This window comes from Poecile atricapillus, chromosome 3, assembly GCF_030490865.1.
Source record: "Poecile atricapillus isolate bPoeAtr1 chromosome 3, bPoeAtr1.hap1, whole genome shotgun sequence".
Taxonomy (NCBI): Eukaryota; Metazoa; Chordata; class Aves; order Passeriformes; family Paridae; genus Poecile; species Poecile atricapillus.
In genome coordinates this window covers 6155866-6180037 of record NC_081251.1, presented here as the reverse complement: position 1 = coordinate 6180037, position 24172 = coordinate 6155866, and the positions used below count along the sequence as shown (strand labels likewise).

The 24172-nt window shown below is 41.6% G+C and overlaps 1 protein-coding gene across 1 annotated transcript in view; it reads left to right on the top strand.

Annotated features, from left to right (window-relative positions):
- The window catches only part of RCAN2 (regulator of calcineurin 2), an 84357-nt gene that overhangs the window by 52190 nt on the left and 7995 nt on the right, over window positions 1-24172 (top strand). Inside the window, exons 3-4 of the mRNA XM_058835939.1 lie at window positions 15172-15345; window positions 18025-18196. Coding sequence (XP_058691922.1) covers window positions 15172-15345; window positions 18025-18196 — 346 coding nt within the window. The remainder of the gene's footprint in view (window positions 1-15171; window positions 15346-18024; window positions 18197-24172) is intronic.

Here is a 24172-nt window from a genome sequence, read left to right as displayed (position 1 = left end):
GACCAGCCAGCATTCTGCAGGCGGCTGCCAGTCCTTGAACCAGAATCTGGGAGTTGTTGAGCTAAAAAAAATTCTTATTAATCAAGACAGCTGGGAGCAAAGCCAAATGCTGGGCCATAGCAGAAATGAGTATGCTGCTTATGTTAGACAGAAGTAAATTATTGGTGTACTTAAAATTTTAGAGGCTTAGGAGCTGATGCCTTTTTGCCTGATTTTTTTTTTTTAAATAAGTAAATAAAGAATAAAGATATTTAGCTATCTGCTTCATACTTTTGTAACAATATATTAGAATGACACTATTGAAAAACTGTAGTGATGTAAGCAAGCTGCCTGCAATCCTAACTCCCAAAGTGGTGATATTTTTTGCGATAGGGGAAGAAGCTTGGCATACAGTACCAGTCACGAAACAAGAATTTACTCTATGCATGCTGCATCCTAGAAAACAGTTCAGAATATTTTTTCATGTCATTGGCTCAGTGTAAAATTCCTGCTTAAGCTTTAACTATTATACAGTTTTATAGTTTATGTATGGTATACTGAAATAGAAGCAGAGCAAAGGACAGTAATAATTCTATAAAGAAAAGGTCTTGGATAGGGGGAATTTACTTTGGAAATAAGTAGTTGGTAAAATGATGGTATAATGGGAGTGTGTGTAAAATGAGGTGTGGGTGATAATGCTGTAGATTGGTACCTATTTAACTACTCTGGTTTAGAATCATAAAATTACAGAGTTGCAGACTGGTTTGGGTTTCAAGGGACCTTAAAGATTATCCAGTTCCACCTCCTGCCATGAGCAGGGACACCTTCCACTATCCCAGGTTGCTCCAAGGCCTGTTCCTCCTGGTCTTGAACGCTCCCAGGGATGGGGCAGCCACAGCTTCTCTGGGCAACCTGTGCCAGGACCTGACCACCCTCACAGGAAAGAATTTCTTTCTGATACCCAATCTAAACCTGATCTCTTTCAGTTGAGACCACTTGCTTATAAAAGGGTACCCTCATTGGTATATTCCCCACTAATGTTTTCCATTAAATTTGAAGTTTATATGTAGCAACTGCAGTTCTATTGTGTTTCTGGTTTGAGTGTCCCTTGGAGAAAGTCTGGACTATGCTGAGCATGAATGTGCTCACATATGCTCACATGAACGTGTTCACTTTTAGTTGATAATTTGCTCTTCTTAATTAAATATTAATATCCCATCTTGATTAAATACACAGTTTTCAATTTCAGTTCAGAAGTGTAAATTCTGTTCTTGGGACTACAAATGGTGCTGCTTCTCCAGTGCAGTGATGTGCAGCTGCATGCAGGCACATTCCATGCATCAGACTGAGTGCTCTGGGACACCCTCTGAACTCTGAAGATGTAACCTCCACAGTGAACAGGTGGCTTCCCTTTATTTTGAATGACTGCTTCCACCAGATTTGGCATCCCACTCCTCCTGTCATTTAAAATCTATTTGCACCAAAAAAATCTCCTTGACCTCAAAGCCAGACTCCTTAAGTCTGCACTGTGTCATGGGAGGCTTAGGTTGGGTTCCCCCAGAGGGTGGTTGGGCACTGAGTGGGCTCCCGAGGGAATGGTCACAGCCCCGAGGCTGACAGAGCTCAGGGAGTGTTTAGAAGACACTCTCAGACACAGGGTGGGATTGTTGGGGTGTCCTGTTCAGAGCCAGGAGTTGGACTTGGATGATCCTTGTGAGTCCCTTCCAGCTCTGGACGTTCTCTGGTTCTACACATCTTTCTCCAATGTTCCAGACTGGCAAAAGGGCATTTACAAGGCAAATGCGACACAGAGCCAGTGTGAAACGGTGCCACAGGACAAGAAACTATGGGATAGTGATTATTTTTGTGTCCTACTTATTTGTTTAAAACTTGTTCATAAAAAAGAAAATCTCCTTTGTTACCACTCTGCTTGCCAGTCACAAGGCTTATTCTTTCTCACCAATTGCTCTGCATTTGTGGACAGCAGCTTCAGTTTCATAATCCCAGACTAGGATCTTTTTAATATCATGCTGTTACTGATATATTTTTCACATCAGGAAATGAAAATTATTTTGATGAAGAGCAGTGCTAGTTTTAGCTCTAATATAGGATTAGTCTACTTTCTAATTCTTGTTTCTAAACAGAAATCGTGCCAACTGGAAATTTTCCAGTTGGTTGAAAAATGACATGGGAGCAGTTTGGTCAGGAAAATTTACTTTTTCACCCTGGGGTTCCTTCCATCTGCCTAATAAAACAATTATATCACTGTAAGACTGAAATTCCCCGTGTCCTGTCTAGAAGGGGATGGTACTAGTGGCTGTTGAGTCAGATTAAAACCTCTGCTTCTTTTTCTGCCCTTCTGTACCCGGTACAGAACCTGTATCTGTAATCTCAGCCTTTTTGGGTGCTGGAATCTGCTTACTAAGTCCCCATAAATCCTCTTTCCTAGACTGCACAAGCCCAGTTTTCTGATGTGTGCTAAATTCTTGATGTCATGAGCTCTATAACACTATAAAGTTCTAAAGCCTAATTAAGCATTGTGGTGTATACTGGAAATTATAATATGCTGTTGAAATCTTTTTTAATAGGCAGGCAAACCATTGTGTGGTGTTCCTTTGGTATTTCAGCATCTGTGCAACTTGAGATCCTGGCATCCTCTAAAGACTACGACCTCTGATGGGGAAGAAAAAAGCCTCTCCAAGTGTAAAAATATTTCAAGAGCTTTTTTTTTTTTTAGCTTTTTTTTTTTTTTTTTTCACTGAAGTTTATTAAAACTGGAAAGCATCTTCTGGTTTTTTGTAGGTCAGTGCTGATCTGGGGGTTCCAGTGACAATCTAGAATCAGCATGGAGAGAAGAGTGTATCATTTCTGTTTATGCAGATGCTTTCCATCCATTTTCTGCCATGGTCTGCAAAATCAAATTCACAATTAAACTTTTCAGACTGATAACAGCATTAAGAGGAATTATACCCAGCAGATTATAGCTCATTTGACCCTCCTCTGAGGGCACCAAATCAGTGTGTGTGGGAGAATGAGAAGCTCATAGTCTTTTATAACTCTTTCAATGCAATGAACATTCTAGTCTGGAAGTTCTGCTGTTTGAAGTTAGGAGGAACAGACTTCTACCTGTAGTTATTCCTTTTTTTGAACTGAAGATACATATATATCTATATATGTATGTACATGTATTTACACTGATGTCTTTACACTTTAGCACCATTCCTGTTGTGGGGAAAGTCTCTATCCTATGTAATAATTTTTTTAAAAAAATCTGTTCAAATAAATCCATTAAGTGCAATTGTTCTCTTATAAACAATTAGTGAAGGAAGCACTCCAAGGAGGAAATTATGTTGAAAAGAAAATGTGCATAAAGAATTGATGATGAACATGGATCTTCACTGACAAGCTACAGAAGGAGATGTGCTCTATTCCTCTGAGCATGTGGCCTCCTCTGGACCTGCTCCATCAGGTCCATGTCCTTTTTGCAGTGGGGTCCCCAATGCTGGATGCAGTAGAGGGCCAGAATCCCCTCCCTCACCTCCTGCACTCATTGTTTTTGGTTCATCCAAAGACATACATGATATATATCAATGTAATGTCAATACCCCTGATTTGTCACATTTGTAAACAGGACATTTCCTTTTCTTCCAGCCCAGTTTTCTTTTTACCACTTCCTTACATGTTTATCTCTGATACTTTTGTTTATGCTTTTAATTCTGAAACACCATTTACTTGTAGTTGATGTAGATTATTTTCTAAAGACTCCACTCAGCCACTTGACTGGAGGGAAAGTGTTCCCATCCTTGGTTTATCTTCATTGTACAAAGAGCCTCCAGTCTCAGAGGCTGCAGCTCCTAGGAGCTGCTCAGATGTACAAACAACAGACCTGCTTGAGTAATTTGCAAATGAAGTGTAAGACAGGGAATGACAGATGGTTGGGACAGACTGGGAAGAGCAAGGAACAGTCAAACAGCACAAGCAGAGCGTTAGAGAGTAGTCACAGAGCTGCAGGTTGTGGCTGGGGGGTCACTGACTGTGGGCTGCAGAGGAAGTAGAGAGGATGATGATGACAGGATGTGCATTGGTGGGTCAGGAATTTCCCTTGTACCATTTTTCATCAGTTAAGTAATATTTATGGAGCTGCATGATATTAGATTCTATTCTGCTCTCCTACTTGGTTTTTTTTGGTTGGTTGGTTTTGGTTTTTTTTTGCTTCATAGTCACTTTCAAAATTGTCAGTGTCCTTTCCAAATCCAGACAAGTTGAAACTGTATTTTTAGTCCTATTTGTGCAGTTTGCAGTGTTAGAGGAGAGGAGAGGGAGAAAGCACTCCCCATGACTGATGAGAACAGCTGAAATGCTATAAATGTTGATCAATGTAGGCAAAACAGTAAATCAGGAACGGGCAATGCAAGCATTTTATTTGTTTAAACTGCCTCATGGCTTGTTCTTGTTTATTTTTCCAGTTTAACTGGGTTGACAGTGTCAGGGAATACTAGTGTGCATTTTATGGTTGTTTTACAATGTTGCATCTCAAAGAGTATAAATAAGACACAGTTTCTCAGCTCTTGGTGTTGCTTTACTGTAGTTCATCCTTGCATTTAGCATTTTGTACACTGACATCCTGATTCAGCATCACAGCAACAGAGGTGTCCCCTGACACTTCCACAGCCTCAATAACAGATTTTTAAGAGGCTGAGGTTTCTATACTCCAGTGGGGGATTGTGTAGAAGTAAAATGATTCAGAATGAATTATAGAAACTCTAGTTCTACTCCCATGGTTTCCTGTGAGCCTGTGGTTTCCCACTGTGGCTGTGTGTCTGTCCTGGCCTCAGCATCACCATTAACAGGACAGTGGGGTGGACTCAAAAGCTTGAGATGAAATTACAGTTGCCAAAGATCAATTAAAAATAGTGTCACAATAAGATAAGATAGTTTTTCTTACAGTATCAAAGTTTATACAGTTAATAGGAAGAAATTCCTTGATCTGAGGGTGGTGAGGCCCTGGCACAGGTGGCCGGAGCAGCTGTGGCTGCCCCATCCCTGGAAGTGTCCAAGGCCAGGTGAGACAGGGCTTGGGGCAACCTGGTTTAGTGGAAGGTGCCCGTGCCTATAGCAGGGGTTTGAAACTAGGTGAGCTTTAAGGTCACTTCCATCCCAAACCATTCTATAGTTCTATGAATATGAGTAATTTTCACACAGCTTCTCATAATAAGTAATTTCAGTCCTCGTTTTGTGCACAGGTTTGACCATCAGTGCCTTATTTATTAGTGTCTCTAGCACTTCAGTTTGGTTGTGGAGTTTTTTTTCTTCTCTTGGAGTGCCAGCTAACTATTTTTATGAGAGATACGGACTTGTGTCTACATTAGCATTTTGAGTCTGAACTGAGCATTCTCATGAGGCAGCTTTCCTGTTGCTCTTCATTAACTGTGCTTTTTGTTCACTTCACAGAGCAGTTCATGAACTGGATGCCTTTCAGATGAAATTCATATAGAAGATGCAGTCTAGTAGTGTGCCTGATATGCTCCAGCTGGTAATGGGCATTCAGTCCATGGCACCTGATCAGAAAGTCCTCAGCACCAACTGTTTTGCTGCAGAGATCTGTTCTTGGAACATTTCTTATTAACATAAATGTAGCAGCTTTTGGTAAAAACTAATTAAGGTTATTTTTCTTCCTTATTTTGTGTTCTAAATTAAGATAATAAGAACTTTGGAAACGTATACACTGTAATTTGTTCCTTTTGCTACCAATTAATTGTTGGGCTTAACAACAGGAACAAGACAAAAGTGATAGCTGGTATTGTATTATGAACATTCTTAAATCCAGTGCAGATAAGCCCCTTAGAGTTCACTACATAATCTACTCAGTTATTGTTTTAAATCTTATTGTAAACAAAAATAGACTTTTTTTCAGGACAGTCTGAATATTTTCTTCATGTCTTTGTTGTTAGCATTATTTTTACCATTCTCAAGCCAAAATGTAAGGCTGCTGTTTGGAAAACAAATGCATTAAATCTTCCACAAATATCTTCAGGTTTTGATGATTTTTTTTTTCCCATTGCCAAATACAATGCAAAAGAGAAAAAAAAAAAATAAAAAAAGAGACAACTATTAGGTGATGTTGCACAATAATGGTAGCCAGCACTGGAATCAAATGTAGCTTTTCAGAGAACAAAGAATGATGTCTCTATAGAACATCCCACTCAACATTTCAACTGGGGTTGAGACTAATGGATCTGGTCATTGAATGTGCACTTTGCCAGCTGGTTTGAAAGAGCACTTCCAGCATTTCAGGGAGCTCATACAGCATCTGGAACTGGAGTGCTTCAGATATGGTGTGCTCAGAAAGGCTGTGGCTGATGATACAGTAAAATAACAGTGCTCCTATAAAGAAGAAATGTAAAATGTGGATTTTTCTTTTAGCTCAATCGTTGGGTGTGAAATTGAATTGAGAACTCTCCAAACTATATTAAATCAGCCCCTTGGCATTGCCACAGGAACAATTTATTTCATCTTGAAGGAGCCTTTGGTTTCCAGATCAGTGGAGCTAAGCAGGAGGAATGTGCGTCACATTGAGGTAAACAGGGATGTGAGCTGGTTAAAAACAGAAAAGGCAACGCAGCAAAATTCTGTGCCCCTGACATTTGTCAGCCTCTTCCGAAATGTGAATGCCTTTCCATTAAGCTTTGGGGCAGATATTATCTCTGTACCTTTTGTTGTGCTGATGAGCTGGAAGACGAAGCTAAATTTATTTGGTTCAGCTGATTTTTCAAGAGGGACATCTGTGTTGTTCTGTTCCCCCGGATGTTCGGGTGGGCATGTAATGCAGGAGGGCTGGTGAGGGATGAATGCCTCTTCCTGCCTTAGTCCCAGTGTGAGGTGAGACCAGCAAACTTCTTCCAGCTCCTGACCTGCTTTTGCCATCAGGGCTCTTTGAGAGATGATGAATTACAAATGTCTTTACAACACTGTGTAACATTTGTTATATTGTCTCAAAGTCCTTCTCTGGAACAAGAGACTGGATCTGTAAGCAGTAAGCATTGCAGCAGATATTTCATTGTTCAAAGAATGGTTTTTGGTGCAATGTGGAGGGTAGAACAGTCAATGCATCCTTCAGGATCTAAAAGTTCTATGCAGATGCCTCTGAACAGCCCTGGTGTGTAAGGATAACACAGCAGGATGTGTGAGCCATGGACCAGGGCTGTGTTTTGTGGCCAGTGTGCTCCTGTTTAGGGTTGGTCTACTGGAAATTGCAGAGCAATGAGGCCATTGAGCATCACTTCTGAAATACAAACTGTGCATTCTTTACACAGTAAAGCTTAAAGGTGTTAGGCTCCCCTTTATCAGGATTGCAGTAGTACAGGAAAATTGATCCTCATTTTACTGGAGAGAGCAAAATTTAATGTATTTTGTAACACCCCCATCTTGAAGCCCAGCCTTAAAATTTTTTATGGCTTTACTGTTTTATTTAATCTCTGGTTCACAATTTACCTGACCTTCACCTCTTGAAAACAGGAGAAAGCCAAGCATAGAACAACAAAATGAATGGACTGGGGTGGCAGACTGTCTTGGTTTGTTAATGTAATGAGAGAATTGTTCAATTTTGGAAGATGCTAATTACTGCCATGTTTAATGTAAATAAACCCAAGCTCTTTCCAGCCCTGTCCCAATGCTGTACTCTAACTTCACAAAGAAGTGAGCAGGGCTTTGCACAGAGTTGCAAGGTGAAGAACACACTGTTAGACAATACAGTAGCCAGGAGGTCACTGCAGAGTGCTTTGTGATCCTTGTTACCTGACAAAATTGCTAGTGTTCCCTGTTTTTCTCCCCTTTCAAAATGTCTCACATGTAGAAATGTCCTTTTCAAATGTACCCTGGTGAATGACAGGTGGAAAGACACATTTTTCCCTTGCTTTTGGTAGCTGTGGGATTGCATGAGGGCTTCCCTTTGGTAACAGAAGAAACCTTCTGCAAACCAACATTCAGACAGTAATATTCAATGTGAATATTTTATTCAAATAATATCCTCCGCTACTTGTAAGGAGGGAGTAGGAAGATTCCACATTCTCAGCTACAGCTACCTACAGTGAAAGGTGAAATAAAAAGCTACCTGGAGACCTTTGTCTTAAGGGGATCTCTAAATGGTAAATTTTTATTTTATTCTCCTGCCATTACTTAAAGGCTGCAGGACAAGCCCATAGAAATTCTCTATCATCACTGGTTTAAAATATTTCCTCTCTTTACAACACTCCTGGAATTTTAACTGAGAATCAATAGTGTTTTTTTCATACGCACTATCAGGATTTCCCAATGAGTTTCATCTTTTTAAAAGCAGATAATTTGATCACTGAAGAGGCTGTTGCTTACACTGGCTACTTGTGGGTGTTCTTGGTTTTAAGGAATTTTCACATATGAGTTGTATCAAGCTGCTTGCTTGTTTTGTATGGCTCATTAAATAATGGTTAAAAGCACTTCAGGTGAATGCAGTTCTTTTAAGTTTTCATTAGACAAATCAAGATCCCGTTTTGTTTTCCTCTAGTCTTTCCTCTCCTTTTGTCTTTGAGAACCACAGGCATGCATAGTGCTCTTTTCTAATCTTTCCTTCTTACCCTTTTCATCAAAGTAATTAGGCTTTTTTCTATTTCTGGGGCAGTGTCATTTTGGTATGTTACAGGTCTAGTGCTAAACAACTGCCTTAAGTCTAAATCTTTTAACAGGCAGTCTTTGTTTAATATCAACACTGTTGGTTATTTTAATTCTGCTAATCTCTTTCCCGTCACATTATTTATTGATTTCCTTACACACAGATGCAGCAGGAAATGCCTCAATACCTCAGGTTCTGTTTCCCAAGGCAAGATCCCAGAATCCCAGAACGGTTTGACCTGGAAGGGACCATCTCATTCCTGCCCATGGCAGGGGCACCTTGCACTACACCAGGCTCAGGTTCCTGTTCAGCCTGGCACTGAACACTCCCGTGGATGGATATCATCTACCTTTACCTCCTCTGACAGGTTCACAACTTCTCTGATCATCCTTGCAGTGTTTTGTTGCTCTTCCATCTTGCCTCCATCTTCCTTAATCGTGGATGAGAAGAGCCCCACACAGTACCCAGGCTAGGTAACTACAATACCCTTCACAGGGCATTGACATATCTCAATGCTGAAATCACTTCAGCTCATATTTTCTAGGCTTCTGATTTAGTATTTTTGTTAAATGTGTATCACCTTAGTGACTCCTTTATCCACCTTTATCCTCCTCCTTTATCTAGAAGTAACTGGTATACCCATCCTCTCTGCTATAGACAGGGAATTAATCTGTTCTTAGATTGTTTTTGTTACAAGACTCTTCAGTGCACAGCTTCCACAGTTTTACCAGATTCTGTCTTTTTTCCTTGTGTCTCATGAGAGCTTTGTAAGGTTGCAACCAGCATGGCTTGTCTGGAAACAGAATACATCCAGATCGGAGATAGGAGTTTATTTCTTACAGGGATATTTATATCCACTACAGAACTAATTTCAGGAAAAACTAATTTAATAATTGTGAATTATATCCCTTTCCCTATTGTGGTTAGTTCCTTGGAGTATCTTTTACATGACTGAACAGGAAAAATTAAAATAGGAAAAATGCTTTCTTTATTTGCTTGCAAAACTCTAGGAAAAACATTAGGCTAAAGTTCTAAATCACAGCCATCTCCTAAATCAAATGTGTAGCAAGGGTGATAATGAGTGTAAACACAATGAATAATAAAATGTAATTTGGGTTCTGAGTTCTAGGGCTCTAATCCAAAGCTCGCTGATGTCTGTGGAAAGGCTTCCATTGATTTGAATTAGGCCTTGGCTTTTGTCCTGAATGAACACAATACCAGTGGAGCTATTCAGGAAAGAAATGTTTGGAAATAAATCACAGGAACTTGCTGTGTCAGAACCCAATTCACTTGCTAATTATGGCTGTCATGTTTTACAATGCTCATTGTGTCGATACTTTGTCATAGTCCCTCACATGAACTAACCAAATTCAATCTTAAAAAAATAATTTGCTGCTGCTGCTGTTATTGGAACATTGTTTCTGGATCATTACTCTGACGTTTGAAACCTTTAACTTTTAGACTAAACCTATTTATGCCAACTGTTTCCACTTGTTTTATGCCAACGTAGTCTTTTAGATTTACTCCATACAGTGTGATTTGTCCTTGTTCTGAATGGTACTGGTAAATTACTGATGACTGTCCATCTCCTCTCAGGTTTTGTTTTGTTTTGCTAAATAAGCCAAGCATTTTCATTTCTTATATAATAAGTTGTTAATTCATAGAATTATGGAATGGTTAAAGATGGAAAAGACCTTTAAGATCACTGAATTTAACCATTAACCCAGCACTGCTGTGATGACCACTAATCCATGTCCCCAAGTGCCACATCCACCTGACTTTTGAGCATTCCCAGGGATGGAGATTCCACCAATTGCTTGGGCAGTCTGTTCCAACACCTATCGACCCTTTCAGTGAAGAAATTGTTCCTAATGTCCGGCTGAAACCTCCCCTGGCTCAGCTTGAGGCCGTGTCCTCTTGTCCTGTCCTTGTTCCCTGGGAGCAGAACCCAACCCCACCTGGCTGTCCCCTCCTGTCAGGGAGTTGTGCAGAGCCAGAAGGTCCCTCCTGAGCCTCCTTTTCTCCAGGCTGAGCTCCCTCAGCTCCCTCAGCTGCTCCTCATCAGAGCTGTGCTCCAGACCCTTCCCCAGCTCCATCCCCTTCTCTGGATTCATTCCAGCACCTCCCTGTAACCTTTAGCTGGATCTATTCCCATTAATCTGCTTAAGATACAGGCACCAATCCCTGCATTTTTAATGAACTGCTATAGTGCTTTGTACAATGCTGTTAATACTCTCCTTGCTTTACTGAAAATACTTCTCCAAATATACCCAGCATCTTATTTACCTCCCTATGGCTGCATTTCACTGATCACTGTTACCATGTGACTTGCAGGATCTTAGTCCCAGATGAGCTGCCATTTAGTGCTAGAAATTGTTTTTATTCCAGGAGGGCATAGGTTTGCCCTTGTCCTCAGAGGCTTTTAGCTCCTGTCTGTCACTGCAGCACTCATTTCTTCTTTGCGTGGTGCTGTGTTTGTTCTCAGCATTGGCTGTCCTAAATGATAACCATCAAACTGGAGTAATCAGCAGCTTTAATTAGTATGGTCCTACTTTGTGCTAATTTCATTAATTTGGAAAACAAACAAAAGAACTTTGGAAATTGCTGGAGGCACTGAGTGATGGGAGCTGACAGAAGGTGACAGGAAAGAACTGGGGAAAGGTGCCCAGTGTTGGGCAAAGGAATAATGAGATGAGGAGAGGGCACAGGGCCCACGAGGGAGAAGTGAGAACTTGGTGAAGTGAATGTTTCTCACATTTTCCAGACCATTATTTGGGCCTCACTGAGACATACTTGGGATGGATGAAGACACTGCAAAATCCCAGAAATAAATGCATAACTCATGACTTTCTACATTTTGACTTTTCAAGAACAGCAACGCTGCTGCTTAACTTTGGATGTTTCCTTTTTTCCCCACAAGTTTTCAAAGTGCTCTGAAAGTTCAAAGACTTACTTTCTAAAAGCATTTTAAAAGTACTGAATCCTAAAAGCACTTTAAAAGTCTCGAATTGAGAAGATTACGAGTCTTGCATAATTTATCCACAAAACTTGAAAGGGAAAGAATTTGCTTAGGTCTTTAAAATGCATATGATAAATTTTCCTATAGATTGGAATGACTCTGAAAGACTTTTATCCAGATAAGTGCATTCAGCAGATATTAGAAGTCACAGGCAATAGCAATTAAGGCATAAGGCGTTTCCTGGGAATTTATATCAAGCTGGGAGGAGTGGGGATGGCTCAAAATGCAGCTGAGGGCCATTAACTTCACTTGATGATTAATGACCTCTGCTGAGGTCATTATTATTATCAGCTGAAAACTTAGAAAAATCCAGATGTATGAATCTTTTTAATGGGGTTGCAGTTTCAGACAGTGCAGTGGAAGTGTCCCCACTGTGGATAGACTGACCTGTAATAATATCAAATGGAGGGCTTGATATCCCTGCTCCCCACAGCATTTTCAGGAGCATTAATCAAGGCTGGGTCTTTAAAGCTATGCCAGTATCAAATTGAAAAGCAAGCAGAATAAAGCCCTTAGTGCTTTTAAGTTCTCCCAATGTGGCAATGGCATCCAGGACTTAATCAGCTTTTTTCACAGTTTTCCATCTATCCCTTTCAGTGCCTAATCAGAGTGAGTCTCAGTGTAGTCTGGGGATGTGCCCAGCACATTCCTTGTGCTCACTGTTCTTGGACCCATGTTTGAAATTGTGTTCTCCCTAATGTTGTGTTAGGTCCCTCACCAAGATCTGGGCTCTGGGTTATGTTACAGAGAGGTCAAGCACAGACCAGTCCAGACAGGGAGCATCTCTTTATTTAGAAATAGTTGGAATAGATATTTCCCAGTGTCCAGACAAGTCCATGCATGGTTCCTTCCCCTCTTGATGAAACTTTTTTTTTTTTATATAATGAATGATTTCATTGTTGACTCATAGGGAAACTGAGAGCTACTACTGGGAAATGTTCACCTTGCTGCTAATTTTTGCCTTATGAGACTTCTGTTACAGTATCTTGATCAACCTATCTATGTGTGTGTGTGTATATATATATATATACACACACACCTTTATATCTCTCACAGAACCATAGAATAGTTTAGGTTGAAGACCTTTAGGATTAACTGTTGACCCAGCACTGCCAAGTCCCCCACTAATACATATTTAAATTTGTTTGCTTTGTTTAAAAAATGTACTGGAGAGGTCTGAAGTAGGTAATAAAGACAACAGGAAGAGATAAGCTTTAATTAGTCACTTTTTTTTTTTTTATTTGGACTGTGTTTCTGAATGCTGTGTGACTCTTGCTTTACACAGACACCGGGCCCCTGGCCCTTTCTTTCCCTTCCCCCAGCCCTTTTTCCCTGGTCATTGTGAAGGTTGTAGCATCAAAATTCCAATCAGGACAGGACTGAGATGACTGTTGCTTTTGGCTGACCTTTACACAAATACCACTGGATGTAGCCTTTTGCTCAGGAAAATTGAATTTTTCAAAAAATATAAGCAAAGCAGATAAAAAGCTTAACTGGGGTGTGAAATGTTGACAATTTGGACACTGGGTGGTAAGACTAGACCTACTTGTACAAACCTGTGCACTTCACACTGTTTTGGGGATTGCTGCATGCCTTTAGTCACCCTCTGCCAAACCACAGAGCTCTTGCCTCCCTTTTTTCTTTTTCTTTCTTTTTTCCTTCCTCCAAAGTATCTCCTGCGGTGAGAGGAAGAGGTGAGTGAGGTCAGGCAGAATGAAATGAAAATCATGAAAGCTTAATAGACCATAGGGAGGTTCCTTTGAGCGGCTGCCAGCGATGGGATATCAGTTATGGGGAGGAAGACCACAGAGCTGGCAGTGAATGAAAGGAGATCAGGCACATGTGCCGTGGTGTCACAGCCCTGGCTGTGGAACTGGGCTGTTTCCCTATTAACTGCTTAACAAATGTCTCACTCTGACAGTAGTTACTCCCACGGTGCTGTTAGTGCTCCCTGATGCAGCTGTACTGTGCTTCAGGATGCATTTTTCTGAGAAGTTCTGAATTCTTTGTTTTGCTTGTAAGCTCAATAGATGAGAACTGAAGTACTGATGAGATTATATAAATGGTATTTTCTTTTTATCTTCTGTAGTCTCTACCAGTTATCCACTGTAAGAGAACAGAAATTCTTTTCCTGGATGAGAAGCAAATAAGTCGTATTTTAAAATGTAATAATGTGAGGACTTGCAGAGATAGCAAAGAAAACAGAATCCTGAAATGGTTAGGGTTAGGGCTAGAATTGCAAAGAACCTTAACAATCATCTCATTCCAATTCCCCTCCATGGGCAGGGACACCTTCCACTAGACCAGGTTGCTCAAAGCCCCATCCAGCCTTGCCTTGAACATTTCCAGGGATGGGGCATTCACATCAGGTTATTGTCAATATACATTATTGTGTCTATACAAACCTCTGACATAACAGCCCTCAGTGTGTGTTTTTTTTCAAAACAGTTTTTCAGAACACCAGTGGTCTTTTTTTTTCAGAATAAAGCAATCCTAAAGGCAGGGGCTTTGGTCTGGCTGATTCTCCATCTTACAAAGCTTCAGGTTTTGATTGAAGTAGTTAAAATGCTCAGATTTGATGTGTGACTCACTGGATGGCAGTCTGAAATCTGAGTAAACATGAAGGTTGGACTAAATAATAATGGTCCCCTTTCAGCCTTGGCATTTTATGAATCAATGCTTGTGTGAATGAAGAGACCTGTGCAAGTGTCAGAACTGATTTAAGGACTTTGGGTTTATTTGATGGTGTGGAACTTAGTCTTCTGTGTGCTCGTAGCTTGCAGAGAAATCACCGAGTCTGAGCCTCCAAGGCTGCCAAAGTGTCATGAATTTCTGTTCAAGTCCATGGATGTGGTAAACTTCAGACCTTCCTTTTATAATGTTAAAGTATCCCTATTTTTGTCATGAGCTTTTAAGCATGTTTCTACAGCTAAACATTTTGAAGCCTGTAGTTTGTCTTTGAGACAGATCACTGTTTTCAGTTATCTGATCTGTTTCCAGATGCTGCAGGAACTCTCAAAGAACAAGTGTGTGTACTCTTCAGTATTTGAATGACAAAACGTCCAGAAAAACATGTCATGCAATACAAAATGTCCCTGCAGTGCTGATGTGGATGTAAGCTTCAATTGCAGCCTTTGTCTGCTGATTCCACTGTAATTCAGCACAATGGTTCTTCTGTGCAGATGAGCCCACCGTTGTCTGGTGTTTTCAGTCATGTGCTCTTTCAGCTTCATTTCATATGTCACTGCCATAGGTTTGTTCAACTTTTATGAGAAGTTCAATAGCTGCTGGGTTCTCAATTTAAAGTCTTTTTTCCCTAAATGTTTTGCAGAGTTTAGCACTTCTAGACCACTGCTTTCCTTAATTTCTTTTCACAGAGCCTTTATTTGTCTATGGACACCTGTCTCCAAAGGCCACAGGTTGAAACCTCCTGCTTAAACAGTTGTCGAGTTTCAGATTGTTGTTTGACTCAGACTGATGTTACAGAGCACAAAGTTAATCTGCAGCATTATTTCTTTTTCCTTTGCAGGAGAAATTTGAAGGTTTGTTCCGTGCCTATGATGACTGCGTGACATTCCAGCTGTTCAAAAGCTTCAGGCGTGTGCGGATAAATTTTAGCAGTCCCAAATCAGCTGCTCGTGCCAGAATAGAGCTGCATGAAACACAGTTCAGAGGGAAGAAGTTGAAGTTGTATTTTGCACAGGTAATGAAATCTGGAATGTACTTCTATTACACATATTACACATGTTACCACACAATAGTTCTATAAAAGCTATGCATTAACACTGAATAAAAATAATAAAGGTTACTCCCGTGCCCCATCTCTCTGACAGAAGATTACTTAAACCTCCTTGTGTTGACTGAGCTGTTTCTGCCCTGAGGGTCTGCAGTAAATTTAAAGGACCACTTAGGACTAAAGTTGCTTGTTCAACACACAGAATTATGTATCTCAGAGGTGATTTACAACACTTTGTGTTATCTGTGGGTAATTCTCTTAACTAACCATAAGAAGGTGCTAATGTAAAGAATCCAAGGGAATAAAAAAGATGGGACTGGACTACATATTTGGCTGCAACCCTGAGCCACAGTCAGTCTTCCTCCTGCCTTTTTAGCTTTTCGTTACTGAATACATGAATTACAAATACCAAATTCTCTAAAAGGAATTTGTTGAGTCCAAGTCAAAGGAAGAAGGTAGGGGAAGAAAAACACTCCCAACCTGGGGCTGTAGTGATTATATCCATCTATTGGAACTGTCAGGTGGGGGTTCAGTTCTCCTTGGCCAAGGGAGGGAGAATGTAGATCTCCCACAGCAGCCTGGCCCCAGCCAGGATAGAGAAAGTTGAAGGAGGTTGAGAACCCAGCCACCACCTCTTCTGAATGCAGTTTAATAAACTAATGTGGTCACTGTGGCTTGTGAGATACCCACTAGTGCTTATAAGCAATGTAGGTGTGCTTTGAGCTGTCAAGTTGGCCCTTCAGAGGTCTGAGCATGAGGGCTGGCTCACTTGAAGGTATCAAGCAAACCCATAATGTTAAATTATCATCCTCTTCATCCTGGTCAGAACAGGAGCTGTTTTGAACCTAGGCAGGAGCAGAACCACAGGAAGATGGGAAACTACAGCTGTGAAAAAAACAATGTGCTTAACGAGTTAGATGAGCTCAGAAGATCTTACAGCTGGATTTAGGTGTTAAGAATCTGCCTCAATCCCATTTTCTATGCCCTGATCTCCTAAATCTGGCTCTGAATTTTATTCTGATAGGTTTCAAAACCTGCAGTTAAGAATATCTGAGAATGGTTTCATTCTAACTGTACATTCAGTAGGCTAATTGAAAACTTGGGATAACAAGAAAAAGAAAGATGTGCACAATAGTGATTAGTCTACCTATTGAAGCTGATTTCCTGCAGAACCATTCTGGTACGTGCACTATGCTCTCCAGTACACACAGTCTTACAAAAGCTTATTAGTCGTGTTCAAGGAATGAAGATGTGGAAGCAGCAGTGTCTGGAGCAGTGTCTGGCCTCAGCCAGGCTGAATAACCACTTCCAGACCTACAAGTTCTGGGGAACATGGAGTTGAGAGATTCAGACTGGCTCTTTGCAAACCCCATTCTGGTACAGCAGGGTGCCATCCCAAAACCCTGGCATGTTTGCTGTCATGGAAGTAGAGTTTATTGCTTCTATGCTTGAGCTGGTTGTAACCTTGCTTAGGTATGGCTGCACTGCAGTTCATTTATGTCAAAGCTTCTTCAGCATACTAGAAAAGAGCAGGAATTAAAGTAGATAATTTAAGATGGAAATAAAATAAGGACACTGTTGCAAATGACTAAGGAAAATCATAGATTCATTTTTCACTTCAACTAAAGAAAGAACATCTGTAAAAACCTTTCTGAAGTTACGTACGAGGCCTTGGTGCAGGAGTAACAAGGAGTTACTTGTGTAATGTCACTTTTTATTTAGGCATTTAGACCAGATCACAACAGTACCTTTACAGCCTCAAAGATCTCTGGACTAGCAGCTGTGGCTACCAGAGCTTTGCATTTATCCTGAGTGAACATACACAAGAGGCATTGACATTGTAGCTTTGCTGATGTCACAGCCCCACACTGTGCATTTACTGCAGAAGCACCATCTGTAAAGCTGAGATGAAATTCATCTCCAAGCCTTTTCTTCTGAGATAGATGCTGAAATCCTGCCTGGGTGCCATTGGGGATGAGAAGGGTATGACTTGAGCAGTCATTCCTGTTAGCCAGCCATCCTGTGGGGATGAGAAGCTGAACACGAGCTGGCAATGTGCCCTGGCACCCCAAATATCCTGGGCTGCATCACCCACACTGTGACCAGCAGGCTGAGGGACATGACTGATGCAGTGAGATCCCACCTGAGGTCCTGTGTCCAGCACTGGGGTCCCAAACTCAGGAAACCATGGAGTGAGGCCAGAGGAGGCCACAAAGATGCTTAGAGGCCTGGAGCCCCTCTGCTATGGAGACAGGCTGAGAACTGTGGGTGTTCAGCCTGGTGAAGAGAAGGCTTCAGGGAAACCTCACTGTGTCTTTTCAGTACTTAAAGGGTACATATAAGAAAGATGGGAATGGACCTTTTAGCAGGGCCTGTTGAAATAGGGCAAGGGGAAAATAGTTCTAAACTAAAAGAAGGTTGTTTTAGTCTGGATGTAAGGAGCAAATCTTTTATAGTAGGAGTGGTGAAACACTGGCACAGGTTGCCCAGAGGAGTTGCAGATGCCCCATCCCTGGAAATACTCAAGGCCAGGCTGGATGGGGCTCTGAGCATGGTTGGAGGAGATGACCTTTAAAAGTCCCTTCCAACCCAAACTGTTCTGTGATTCTATCCTGTACTAAAAAGTGTCTTTGTTATGCTTTAAAGATTCAGACCTCTGAGACAGATGGAGATAAGCTTCATTTGGCACCACCACAGCCTGCAAAACAGTTTCTCATCTCGCCTCCAGCCTCCCCACCTGTAGGGTGGCAACCAATAGATGATGCAACACCTGTCATCAACTACGACCTCCTTTACGCAGTTTCTAAGCTTGGACCAGGTAAGCTTGTGGTCCTTGGGTGAAAACGTGTCAGGAAAAGCAGACAAGAAATACCAGTGTAGACAATAACTGTAGAGGGAGTTGGCATAGACTTGGCAGTTGCATTAAAATTTGGATTTCAGCTGATGGATGTCACCTGGTTCTTTCCTTCAGAATGAGTATTGCCATGTGTAGGCACAGAATTGTGTGTTATCTGCAGCTTGTGAGAGCTGATGAAAGCTTTGCTTATACCATTTACTGTGCTGGGGTTTGTGCCTAGATGAAACAGCTGATGGTTTAGGTGGGGACTGGATGAATGTTTGGCTATGGATATGAAGAATTTTTGCTGTACACAACATCTGCTCAGTACTGCATTCCAAGGTGCAGATTTCTTACTTGAAAAGGTGCACCTCCTCTGGAGTGGAGAATCTCTCACATTGTTTGTTGAGAGAGAACTACTGTTCCCCAGTCCCAGTGGGATTGCTCTGTTAGGAATGCTCATTTCCTGCTGAAAAATATGCAGGGGGAATGGGATAAGTTGTAGCCTCTGTTAGCACAGGATAAATGTCAATGAATAATGCATCCAGGTTTTCTTCTGTCTTCTCATCTTCAGCTAGTGCCAGGAGTTGAAGCTAGCTGGGACTTTCCAGCAATGCTTCCCCGTGGAAAATGCTCATCTGATGAAACCAAAACTTTACATTGGAGAGGATTACTTTTGATTTAATTAAGTCATCTTTACAAATAGTTTTCTTCCAAAGCTATTAAACCTCCTGTTTTAGAATTTTCAAAATGAGAAAGGTTCCAGTTTCAGGTCTAAGCAGTATCATTTACAAATTAATCTGATTTAGTTTTATAAGGCACAAGGAAAAAATAGCCTATTAAAATAACTTCATACCGAAATAAAGCATTTCAGATCCAATCTAATAACAATTGTGGGGGTGAGCTCATGAAAATTTAGCAGTTTATTTTTGAAATTCTTGTGGGATGAGAGAATTGTTTTTTCCCCAGCTGTACTGGGAATGCTGCTTGCTCGCTCTGAGAACATCTTCCAATTGCAGACATCTTATAATTGGGGCTTTTGTGGAACTGCACCAAAGGAACTCAGAGCTGGAGTGCATGGGGTGCAGGAAGATGTTTCATGATTCACAGGGTTTGCAGGATTATCTCCTATCTTTTTCACATAGGATCTCTCACAAGAGGAAAATATATATCGGGAGATCCCTATGGATTGTTCCCCTTCAGCAGGAAAGCCCGTGGAAAAAGGCAGTCAGGTGGAAGAATTCATATGATACTGCATATTATGATTTCCAGGAGTGATACTTTGCTTCAAAAATGCTGAATAAAAGCAAAACCAAAAACCACCTTTTCTTTTTTTTTTTTTTTTTTTCCCCCTTTGATGCAGCAGTGTTATAAATGGAAACATGTAAACGAATTCCCAAGCTAGCTGGGTAATAAATCAATTCCTGTTCTGGAGCAGTGGAATGTGAAATATCACTCATTGTCCCACACTCTGGGACAGCTTTGCATGAAGGTCAAATTCACCCGGATTTAAGGAGCCTGCAGGGAGCAATATGAAAAGCCATTGTGTGCTCTCTTCTTTCTATTTTTAGCACTTGTTAGAGGGATCAATTTTAGTTAACTGCAGCGGTGGGTTTAAAATAGTGTTGCTGTTCTCAGTTGTGCATTTACTATGTTTAGAATTTCATTGAAAAACAAATCCCACTAACACTCATTTCTCAGTATTGCAGCAGTAAAACACTGCTGGACATCAAACAGCATCAGTAGCCTCAGAGAAGAGATTCTTTTCGTTCAAAAACACAATTTAAAAATGTAACTATGGCTTATCAGCTGTTGAAAAATACTCACTTGGCACAGTTGTTTACAGAGCTGAGAAGGTCAGGATCGGACTTTCTTGTCTTTAACTTGTGAGGAATCTTTGCTATATTAAATACAATGGTTTGATAAAATAAACATCTGAGCACCAAGAAAACTCATTAGCGCTTCTAAATAGTGAACAGTGTTTTTGTATGCCCTCAGCATAAGATGAGTTTTATTGTCCTACTTCACTGGGAATGCAAGATGTACTACTTGGACACAGACCCATACTCCTTTCCCATTCCCTGAGTCCAGGTCATCTCCTGTCACAGTACAGTGTCATAATCATCATAGCCACAAAATTAGAGATCAAAACTGTCCCTGGGTGCAAAATGTTGGGAGATTTGCTCCAGAGTATAAGGAGTACGCTGAGAGTGAGTTAACAGATTTGCTGTGTGCCAGCAGTTTTGGCACAGGTATTTTAGCTGCAGCATTGATAGGCTGGCATCTTGGAGATCTAATGAAACAGATTTCTTTCTGTGCTCAAAAGGAAGCTGGTTTTGGTCCTTTCACATGGAATTGAGATTGGTGAGGGTGCATTTACTCCTTAGGGAAGATCATGGCATATTTAATTAAGTTCCTGGATGATTGATGTATATTCTCACTTTCTGCAGATGCAGAAATTAGGTTTTAAATGAGGCATGAACAGAGTGCTGTAGATCAGTCAGAGCCAGGAACTGTGACTGTGCCTGGTGCTGACCACCAGCCTACAATCTTTTCAATATATTGCAAATAAAGGAGTGCAATTGTTAATCAGTTTGATGGAAAACACTTCCACTGTCAAGACAACTTCCAGTAGTTTGATCTGCTGATGAAGATATGAAGACATCAGGGCCTGGAGTAGAGAACAGCTTGATAGGTTGCAAGCATTCCTGTATGAAAAAGCTAGCTCCAAGTTAGGCCAGGTGAGGATACAACCTGGACCTGACAACCAACCAACCAACCACCCCACCTTGCAAACATATTTTAAATGAGAAATATTTGCAAGGTGGAGGGAGAGGGAGTCTCCAGGTCCAGGCTGTATCTACAGCAGAGCTGCTCCTCTCAAAGGACAGGCAGCTGTTTGCTGTTTATTAGTGCAGTGATTTACAAAGTATCCTCTTGGCACTAGAGTATGCCCTTTCTTTTCTGGATATCAGTCCCTCCCTCTCCATATTGACTCCTCAACCTGCCTGTATCTGCTTTCCTTCCCCCACTGCCTCTTTCTTCACAAGAATTGCTTTGTTTCCCCTCATTTCTAGCTCTGCACTCCTGAGCGCCTTTCCCCAGGATCCTGGGTGCCACATCCTGACTTCCCCTTGCCAGCCTCAACCCCTGCTGCTCCGCACTGTGGTTGCCCAGAAAAATTGCTTTTCTCCCGTGGGTTTGGTTCACGGATCACAGCTGCACTGATGGGATCTGCACTGTACAATGACACCCAGCACAGGTCAGGGTGCTGAGCACTTAACTTGCTCCATGCACTCACTGCTGCAGTTTTGCACTCTGTCAGTGGCCACTTGCCTCACAGCTTCAGGCAGTGTTGAAAAATGAGTGCAAGGCACCATTTCCAGCAATCCACAGGGACAAGTCTGCACCAGTTGCACTCCTCTCCACGTTACACAGTCCCTTATCATCGTTCCAGCAGGCTTTGCACCTCAGGCTACACTCTGGGTCTTGTACAATACATTTTTCACATTATGAAAGTGCCATTCTGAAGTGCCACACATGGTGGCTCTTGAGTCCACAGTGGTGGCACTTGGGACACAGAAGAGACCTGGCAGCTTCCTGTGCCACTTGGGTGTTGGGTCTGGGCTTCATTTTTGTCTCTGAGCAATTCAGAAGTAGCTGTTCCTGCCATGCTCTAGCTGGGCTTCTTGAGGAGGATGCAGAGCATTTGGCCCTGCTCTGACCTGCGTTTGGCTCACCCTTCCCTAGGGAAGGGGAAAACAGGCGAGGGCAGGACCCTGACCAGGAGATGTACACAGGGATTTCAGACCATCTCACAAGGCAGATTTTCTGTGGCCAAATGTTTTCATACTCTCCTGTTTGGCATCACTGATTCAAATGAAATCATAAATACTTCATATGAATCCCAGGGAGGATTAAAAGGGGATGGAGGGGCAAACAAATGGTGATAGATAAAACTTTTAATCTCTGTCCTTCCTCTCCCTGCTGTTCTGTGGCTGCTTTTGCCCATCCCTCCTCTTCTCTCTCTCTTCTCCCCTCTCTCAGGGGAAGGAGAGCTGCTGGATGGAGAATTTTTTTCCTGTGGTAGGGAGAGGAGGGTGCCCAAGTCCTGCAATGTCAATGGGCTTTCAGGGAGCAGCTCTTCTGCTTTGCTATGGCAGATCCATGCTGTAGAGGTATTTTATGGAGGTATTTTGTGGGATGGGTTGTAGCTCTTCTGTCACAAACATGCACCCATACAAAGGACCCCTTATTATTTGTAAAGCACTTGGATGAAGGGACTGTAAGTGGAAGGTATTTTCATGATGCTAATGCCACATTTACATGGACTGGGCAGCTCTGAACTCATTAACCTTTGCTTATGAGTCTGAATTAGAGATGAGGTAGCTACACGTTATCATTAGCATTTGTTCATTATCCTTTATGTATATGAACATGGTCTTTGCTGGACAAAAGGGCCCTGTTAGACAGGAACTGCACCATCAACGAAAGGTCACAGTACTGACTCACAAAGGAATAGAAAATCCTATACAATTATTTTTAATTCTGAAATATCATAAGTTGCTTCTGTGCTCATCCTTGTGTCACCCAAGGCTATGGGTTTACTCCTGGCTTCTGAGGTCACAAAGTAGGGCCCAGTGACATAAAAGCAGATGTGCTCATTGTTAAGGGAGGAAACTTCAAATTCTTACTGTTTTTCTTATGCAGAGCAAATGGTTAGAGAGGAACATCACTGCTGTTTTCAGGGGCTTATCAGACAGTTTTTTTGACAAGTCTTTGTGGTAGACGTGCCACAGCTGAATTCTTCCCTGAAGGGCAGAGTATATTTGATAAATTTTATAATTTTCTGGGTAAATATATGTGAGTTGCCACTGTTAGCTTATGTGAAGGTTTAAATTTATTATTACAGGATAGAGATAGACCAAAGACAGCTGGAGGAGAATAACTCCTGTCCCCAAGAATCCTTTGGCTTAGCTAGCCTGTAAGAATTCTCCAGGCAAGCAAGAGAAGCGGGAGCATGGATCAGTGTAGGGCCTGAGAACACAGAAGCCATGTCAGAGACTGCTGAATGAGGTCACTGGACAAATAGTTGGGTGGTATTACAGAAATTGGTGAGTCTTACCTATGTTAAGTCAACATGCTACTCATAGCTTGGGACAACCTAGGTCTTGTAAACATGACTGCAGTGACTCAACCATTACTTCAGTAGCTGAACTGCTGTGGACTTAGCTCATTAATTTTTATTTTTTTTTTAATGCTGGAAACGGTGTTTAAGACAAAAGGAAAAAACATAGAAAAAGAGCAGAAGGGAAGGGCTAATCTGGCTGTATCTATTGGATTTTTATTTTGTGCTTATCACCTTAGTGTTTTTCCACGAACAGTGACTATGTTTGGAACAAGATACAGCAGTACAAAAGTCCCAGTCATTGCTGTCCTGTTCCTAATTCAGCCATGAAAAGGTTTTGTGCTGTTTGAGTACAGAACAGAGTCTGCAGCTCGTTTATGCTCAGAAATAACCGTATGCCTTAAAAACCTAATTTATGAGTGCATCACATTTTGGTTTGCAAAGTGACATTAATTGCTGCTGCAGTTACTTGTGCCAGAGGCATCTGAATATTTTTCCTTGCGTCTGTACTTTTTTCCACTGTTCTTTTCCAGCGGAAAGAGTCCTTCTGGGAGGGATTTGAGCAGTAAAAGAATGTGGCATTTGAACTGGGATTATTACCTTTTAAGAGGGCAGTGAATGTGATTTCCTCGGCGGTGCCGGTGTAGGAGGACAGGCCGGCGCTGCGTGTGCGCGGCACTGCGGAGCTGCCCACGGTGACAGTGACCAATGCAGCCCTCGGTGCTGGCTGGCGGCATTGACGTCAGCCCAGAGCTGAGAAATTAGCTGGGGCCCACAGGGAAAATGGGCAACGAAAAACCATATAATTCCTCAATGCAGCACAACCAAGC